The sequence below is a fragment of the Leptonotus elevatus genome, chromosome 7 (assembly GCF_054856555.1).
Source record: "Leptonotus elevatus isolate MCC_2025b chromosome 7, RoL_Lele_1.0, whole genome shotgun sequence".
NCBI classification, from domain to species: Eukaryota; Metazoa; Chordata; class Actinopteri; order Syngnathiformes; family Syngnathidae; genus Leptonotus; species Leptonotus elevatus.
This window is the reverse complement of record NC_141245.1, coordinates 2635416-2643667: the sequence shown is the minus strand read 5'-3', so window position 1 is coordinate 2643667 and position 8252 is coordinate 2635416. Positions and strand designations below refer to the sequence as shown.

Genomic DNA, 8252 nt, shown 5'->3' with positions numbered 1-8252 from the left:
CGTGAAAGGTTTCTTGGGAGTGGTAATATGGCGGCCTCGCGGCTTCAAAAGTCTTGGCCTTTCAGCTTCGCGCACACTACCGTAAATCCTAGAAAAGGGCGAAGAGTACGGGTGAACTTGAAACAAAGAACGGCTGGCTTGACTCCGTAAAAAAGAAGAGGTTAGCTTCACCAACCGAAAGTATGAAGTTTCTTCCTTCAAAATAACTCTCAATGCCATATCAGCTGTTATTAAAAAATTGCCGTTATAAAAGTAGACGTACAGTAATGTTACTGCACATAACCGACTTATTTTTTTTTTTTACGTAGTTTTTCATAACGTACTTTAGTGTTGTGGTTCAGTTTTATTTTGAAGCAAATCTTGCGGACGTAGACTGTAGGCACTTCCTTATAGGTAAGCAAATGACGCTTAATCAATCACATATTAGTTCACTCGAGACTGGACCCAGGCAAAAACCTTTAAATGAACGACATTTGATTACCGACTGCTAAGGCATAATACTCTGCTGCAGACAATAAAGAGGTACGGTAATACATTGGTATCTATATAATATATACGAGCTGTCGCTTCCTCTGTTTCATATTTACTAGTGACAGCTGTCAATGTGAACACTGTCGATAAGAAGGTAATTTACATGTTAGTGATCTTAATGCAGCTGCGGTTTCAGCGTTTGTTAGGTGTGGGTTGGGAGGTGTGAAGATCTGTCGTTATAACGGGAGCAATGACTGCGGGTAAACGTGTTGTTTAGTTATGTTTTCGAAACCTACCAGTGTACTATATATTTATTCGGGATCAAATAATTTCGTTGTTTAACATCGCGGTGCCTTGTATTGTAATGTTTCCATCCAGCTAAATCCCGCATAAAGTTTCCGCTGGGATTATAGCAGACCAGGATGAGCTCCTCGCTACAGCGGTAAGTTTCAATGATGTACAACTTTGTGTTGTGTTATTTTGCTCATCACTGTAGAGCTTCTTCTCTTCACTGACAAATGAAACACTGACAATACGTGGATTCGGGAATGTTAGGAAACTTCGGAATTGGTAGGCAGGTGCTACATTTTATATAAATAACAGTCAACAAAAATCAAATAGAATTACTCACCCTTTGATTTTGCTTGATAAAGGTGCACGAAGACATCTTAAAATGAAAAACAACGTGTGTATGTACTCACCCTTAACTGTGACATATTTACAGTATGTATTGCATTGTGTAATACAGTTAGAGTGGGAGACCTTATTGTCCCTTTTACCATTTTGTACTGAACAGCTGGACTCAGATGTGTGTACTACTTTTCTACAGCTTGAGTTCTATTTCTAGTTCTGTAGTAATCACTGATGCTTTGCTAAAAATAAATACATACATACATACATACATACATACATACATACATACATACACACATACATAAATAAGTCAATAAAATCCCATCTGAATGTCACAAATGCACACGTTCACTCCTACAGTGAATCATGCACAAGTCCAACCCATAATCTTTTAATACGTTTATTTAAGTGTACAGACCTGTCTGACTTTACTAGATCCGCAAGCGTGTAAACAATGTGACAGCTTGTCTTGAAGGGGATGTTTTAAGTGCATGTGTATGAATGAGTCTGATAAATTAGTTGAAATGCTGGCATTTGATGGCCTGTGAAGGGCGATGGTATGCATTATATCAATGAGTGTTCTCATGATTATAGGGGGAAAAAACAGCATAAGTTCTTAAAGCGCAGCCTTGAAGAAGCATTAGTTCAAATGAAAGGTGATAATTTGGTATGCTCTTTTAAATCCAACAGTCAGTGCCTCAGGTATGTTAATATACCTGTTTGAACCTGCAAGCAGGACATTGGCAGCTGTTTTCTGCTTTTAAACATTGTGTGAAGTAGGCACCTGCACAGACATTTATGGGGGCAAGTGATCAAAACAAAAAAAATACATCTAAATGATTGCCAATTTTGCCAAAATTATTTACGCAATGAAGAAAAACAGTTGGAGTAGTAATTTCTGTTAACGCAATCAACACAGTTAATAAACCTATTTACAAATGAGGTGAAGGGTAGCTGCAGTACATGCAAAGGTCTACACACCTCTGCTCAAACTGCAGCGCAGGGGCTCTAGCACACCTGGCACTGAAGAATATTTCTCATCAATGTTACACCACTAAGTGTCTCTCTGTGCACATGCCTGATGTGAAGCACAATCATACCGAATCAGACTTACTGTCAAGAACAGGCTGTGTTTACTATCAAGAACAGGCTGTGTCACGCAAGGAAAGTCACCTTTTTGATTGTGGGAATGGAGCGTCCTTTAAAGTGTATGAACAATTATTTCCTGATGAACTGACCAGAATGATCAGGCTGTGTTTTTCTCAGACAGTTGAGTCATCTTTTCGTATTTTGGAAGTGGAAGAGGAGAGTGGATGTTTGTCTCTACCCAGGTGTTGGATTGTACTGCAGGAAGGTCTGCTCCACTACAGTAGAACCAGGTGAACAGCTCATTCTGATGAAAATCTGTCTTTTCTTTTGCGGCATCCAAAAGTATTGACAGACATGTAAATAATTCTGCAAGAATTTTTTTTGTACCGATGAGGCAAAAGAACCATTACCAAAGTGATAGAAAAGTTGAAGCTTTGAAAAGGACGCTAAGTTGTAAGTTATGTGTCGGCTCCACATGTAAATTCCTAGAAATGCTGAAGTTGAACTGTTGACCTCTTGCCTCGTATTCAAATTCAAATGTTTCGGTCTCCAGCAAAAATTAAGCCATTGGTATCACTGTTCAAATACTTTTGGAGGGGAATATACAGTACACTATACCGTGTACCTGTACCCCCTATTAGACTCTGTTTTATTACACAAGCACATTTTATTGTGGTCCAATACAGTAGTTGTGCTAAATAATTAACCTTTTAACAGACTAATGTTCAGTTTTCACACTCAGATGGATTTGAACATGTTTAACTAGGGGTGTGCCAAAAAATCGATTCTCATAAGAATCGCGATTCTCATTTAGTAAGTTTCAGAATCGATTTTAATGTCCCAAAAATCGATTTTATTTTAATTATTTTATACTGTCTTCGATTTGTTTATGTGTGCCTTTTATTGGGAGCGCTGTTCATATTGTACCCGATTTGGCCACCTAGGGGCAGTGTGGTTCCACGCGGTCTGATACACTGTTAAAGTTGTAGCCACATTAGAGAGTAGAAGGAAAAAGTCACGATCAAGTTATTCCAATAAAAGTAGTTTTTTTGCAGCATGGAGCCGTTCTTCTGAGTGATAAAAGTGCCGCGAGTAGCGCACTAATTAGCATTAGCGAGTCAGACTGGAGTAGATCATTACGATTCCTTGAACATCTATAAATTGAAGCAAAAATCTGTCAATCAATTCATTTTGAATCAAAAATCGTCCTTTATCGAAAATCGAATAAAATCGTGAGACATTCAAAGATTTTAACTTTCAACTCCATTGCATTACTAATCTAAAGTAATAACGAATGCTAAATTTACTTAAGCAAAGTATTGCTTCAATTTAAGTCATCGTTTGTATGCATATCTCTCTGTCTCTCAGCCAAAATTATTTTTCAGATGAGACTGGAGAGATTCTTTAAACAAACGAAATGTTTTTAAACGGCCTCGGTCACTTTTTCTAGATGTGACTGAGATCCACAAGAGGAAGCTGTTGCTATGGTTCAGCCATCTTCCCCAGGAGGAGAAGCAGTTTGGAGGCTACTTTAGCCCAGAGACAATGCATGTGGATCCACTGATTCTAGAGAGGAAGCCGGAGGAAAGAGCAGGACTCCTCAGCTCCCCTCTGAAAATCCAGGATTCCTCAGGCACTTCCGTGACTGTAGAGCAGCTTTTTGAAATGAATAAAGACCAGCGTGAGGAGAGAGGACTCAACGTTCTGCTGTACGGAGCAGTCGGAACAGGTAAAAGCACGGTTGTCCGAAAGCTGGTGCTGGATTGGTGTGCTGGGACCACGCTGACTGACTTCAAACTGCTGATTCCCTTTTCGTGTGAGGATCTTGGCGAGCTAACTAAGTAAGACTTTTTTGTATGATTCGATTAAATGTGCTCATCTCTGGGTACAAGTACAAGCGCATGTCCTGTAAGTTAAGTTCTTAAAGGAATCTAGTTGTCAAGTTGTCCATGGATGTTAACATAAAAGCTAGTCCCTCTCTATGTGTCAACCCTGTGATTGAATAAACAGTGACCAGTCTATAGTGATGGGAAAATGAAGCTTCATGAAGCACTTGTGATATTTTTTTACTCCTCTAGATGCCGCTCTTGGTTAAAAGATGCAGTGAAAATGTAATCACTTTCTATTGCACCAGCCTTTATCTTTAAACCAAGAGCACCATCAGTGGAGTAAAATATGTGGTTCATGAAGCTTCATTTTACCATCACTACCAGTCTTCTGTGACCCTGGAGCAGGATAAGCGATACATAATATGTTGGTATTGTAACAGATAGGGATGTCAAAATGAGTGTGTTAATTTTGAGTTAGTGTGTGATTAATGACCGCCCCTTACTTGGAAAGCCTGTACTGGGCGAATTCCAGCAGACACGTCCACGTCAAAATTTAATAGTAATAAATGTAATAAGATTGCATATATTTGTGGAGACTGGGGTCAAGTTGTATTTTACCATTTTAAAAATGAGCAGAATTTCACAAGTTGCTTCATGTTAAAAATGAAATAGCTCTTAATAGGAAGAGAAAAATGCACTGAGCTGTCACCAAAGTCTTACAAATGCAATTATGCCATCACAAATCAATATCACACTTGTTTTTTACAGTACAGTACATCTTTTTAATTTTAACAAAATGTTATGAAATTACTGTATCAATGACTAAAAGATGCAGCCATATTTCTATTAGTTTACTTTTTTTCCCCACTTTTATGTTAACAAGAGTATGAAAAATATTGTATTGTACATTTAGAACATATATAAAATTTGCAATTAAACGTGAGTTAACTATTGAAGTCATGCGATTAATTGTGATTATACATTTTAATCGCCTGACACTCCTAGTAATAGAGTAATTACAATTCCTTTGCCAAGATGACACTGCAAGAAATGAAACAAAAGCATGCCAGGCTGATGGGCCTGAAGGAATATTTACAGTCAATTCAGCCTAAAAAAACACACAAACACACGCACGCACACACACACACAAGTATTTTGTGGTAAACAGTACTTACCATGGGCAAATGTTTACAGAAAAAGGCAGAAGTGTCAGTTATACAAAGACAGGAGTCATTAAACATTTGAAAAGCCTAACAAAAAAAAAAGTTGGGGAGTTTTACCCACAAAGAGGTTTGAGAAACAATTCCGTTTCAGAAGAATTTTTCGATTTAGGTAAGGAAGGACATTGCTGCATGGAATCATCAGTTGCTGCAAATTCAGCGTGTGTATCTTGCCGTATGTCAACACAAGTGAATTGGGAATTAAACCTGCTATGTTCAGTTGAAGTGGCTGTGCCAAGCAATTCAACTGTCTTGATTTTGTTCCTTGTGCTTTATTTTGACCAGGAATGCGTCTTTGAGAGGCCTGGTCACTAGGAAGTACCTCCACTTGAAAAACAACCCTCTACTGAGTGGGGAGGGCGACCAGGCCAAAGATGTTCTCTTCTTATTCAATGGGATGGAAAAGATGAAACTTGACTTCAGGATTGGATCCACAGAGCTTTGCAGTGATCCAAATGAGTCGCTGCCTGCTGGTGCAGTAGTCGTCAACCTTCTCCGCAAGTACCTTCTCCCAGAGGTAAATTAAACAAGATGCAAATAGGATGTTCAACTTCTGTAAAATTATGTTTCTATTCATCAAAGTGGAAGTCAATCTTAAACATTTCTTGACAATAATTTGTTATATGTGACCTCACTAGTCTGAACATGACATTCTGTTTAATATTATATTTGTGGAATAAGAGTTATGAAGCAAAATCAAGCCATTTTTATCCATCTCAGGGGGCGGCCATTTTGCCACTTGCTGTCGACTGAAGATGACATCAATGTTGCTCAGGCAAGGACCAATCACAGCTCAGCTTCAGAAAACAGGTGAGCTGTGATTGGTTGTGATTGCTCTCCAATCCTGAGCTCACCTGTTTTCTGAAGCTGAGCTGTGATTGGTTGTTACCTGAGACTTGCGCAACACTGATGTCACCTTCAGTTAACTGCAAGTGGCAAAATATACTTCAATCTACTTATAATTGATTTAAATCATATGTTAAATCATATCTCACTAATCTATCTCAGTGTGTTAATATAGATAATACAAAATCCAATGTTAAAGATCTTGTCATGGGTATTCTACAGAGTTCAGTCCAATTCAGTTTTGTCTTAACATATTTATTATTTTCAAAATGTTCATTAATGTACAGGGTGATCCAAAAAGTATGCGCCAATATCATCACACGATATTTAAAAATGAAAAACTATAGCTTGGACACGTGTTGTACGTACCTTCAAGTTTTTATTTCATGCTTTACAAGTGATCAACGTGGCCACCACCGGCAGCACAGACAAACATCAAGCTGATAAGGGAGGAAGAGGGGAATGGGAGGATTCTCATATCAGCTTGATGTATCAGCTTGTTGTTTTCCGTGCTGATGTAATTTAAAGTTCCTTTAACGCCACTTTTTTTTTTTTTTTAAACACGCGATTAATGACCGCTCCTTACTTGGGAAGCCTGTACTGGGGGAATTCCAGTCACAATGCAGCAGACACGTCCACGTCAAAATTTAGCAGTAATAAATTGAATAATAATGCATATATTTGTGGAGTTGTATTTTACCATTTTAAAAATGAGCAGAATTTCACAAGTTGCTTCATGTTAAAAATGAAATAGCTCTTAATAGGAAGAGAACAATGCACTGAGCTGTCACCAAAGTCTTACAAATGCAATTATGCCATCACAAATCAATATCACACTTGTTTTTAATAATGCATATATTTGTGGAGACTGGGGTCAAGTTGTATTTTACAATTTTAAAAAGGTGCATAATTTCACAAGTTACTTCATGTTAAAAATTAGTAGTCCTGCATTTTTTCTCCTGGAAAAAAATGTTTTGTTTTTTGTTGTTGCTGATTTTGACCCTTTTCCCACATAAGAACAACATAGAAAATTGTTTGCGGTGTTATCTCACGTTTTTAGTTGTTATAGTGGACGCCAGGATAATATGGTTGTAACGTCTTGTAAACTTACCAAGCTTATATGTGATATTTTTAACATGAACATCATGCAAACCCCTCCGTGAGTCATCACCTTATCGTGGTGGAGGGGTTTGCGTGTCCAAATGAACCTGGGAGCTATGTTGTCCGGGGCTTCATGCCCCTGGTAGGGCCACCCATGGCAAACAGGTCCTAGGTGAGGGACCAGACAAAGCATGGCTCAAATGACCCCAATGATGAACACAAACTTTGGATTTTCGTTTCCCTTGCCCGGACGCGGGTCACCGGGGCCCCCCTCTGGAGCTAGGCCTGGAGGTGGGGCTCGAAGGCGAGCGTCTGGTGGCCCGGCCAAGCACAGCCCGAAAAGGCAACGTGGGTCCCCCTTCCCATGGGCTCACCACCGGTGGAAGGGGCCAAAGGGGTCAGGTGCGCAGTGAGTTGGGTGGCAGCCAAAGGCGGGGGCCTTGGCGGTCCGACCCTCGGCTACTGAAGCTAGTTCTGGGGACATGGAATGTCACCTCTCTGACAGGGAAGGAGCCCGAGCTGATGTGCGAGGCTGAGAAGTTCCGACAAGATATAGTCGGACTCACCTCCACACACGGCTTGGGTTCTGGTACCAATCCTCTCGAGAGGGGCTGGACCCTCTTCCACTCTGGAGTTGCCCACGGTGAGAGGCGCAGCGCAGGTGTGGGCATACTCATTGCCCCCCGGCTAGGCGCCTGTGCGTTGGGGTTTACCCCGGTGAACAAGAGGGTAGCCTCCCTCCGCCTACGGGTGGGGGGACGGGTCCTGACTGTTGTTTGTGCTTATGCACCGAACAACAGCTCAGAGTACCCACCCTTTCTGGAGTCCTTGGAGGGTGTGCTGGAGAGCGCTCCCCCCGGGGACTCCCTCGTTCTGCTGGGGGACTTCAACGCTCACGTGGGTAATGACAGTGAGACCTGGAGGGGCGTGATTGGGAGGAACGGCCCCCCCGATCAAAACCCGAGCGGTGTTTTGTTGTTGGACTTCTGTGCTCGTCACGGACTGACCATAACGAACACCATGTTCAAGCACAAGGGTGTCCATATGTGCACTTGGCACGCAG

At 40.7% G+C, this 8252-nt stretch overlaps 1 protein-coding gene across 2 annotated transcripts in view; it reads left to right on the top strand.

Annotated features, from left to right (window-relative positions):
* Nucleotides 1-395: 395 nt before the first annotated feature.
* nlrx1 (NLR family member X1) overlaps nt 396-8252 on the top strand; it is a 29390-nt gene continuing 21533 nt past the window's right edge. Inside the window, exons 1-5 of one of the 2 annotated variants that reach the window (XM_086080706.1) lie at nt 396-522; nt 850-913; nt 2371-2483; nt 3644-4034; nt 5528-5759. In XM_086080706.1, coding sequence (XP_085936832.1) covers nt 894-913; nt 2371-2483; nt 3644-4034; nt 5528-5759 — 756 coding nt within the window. In that variant the 5' untranslated portion in view covers nt 396-522; nt 850-893. The remainder of the gene's footprint in view (nt 523-849; nt 914-2370; nt 2484-3643; nt 4035-5527; nt 5760-8252) is intronic. The other variant, XM_086080707.1, reaches the window with a different exon arrangement.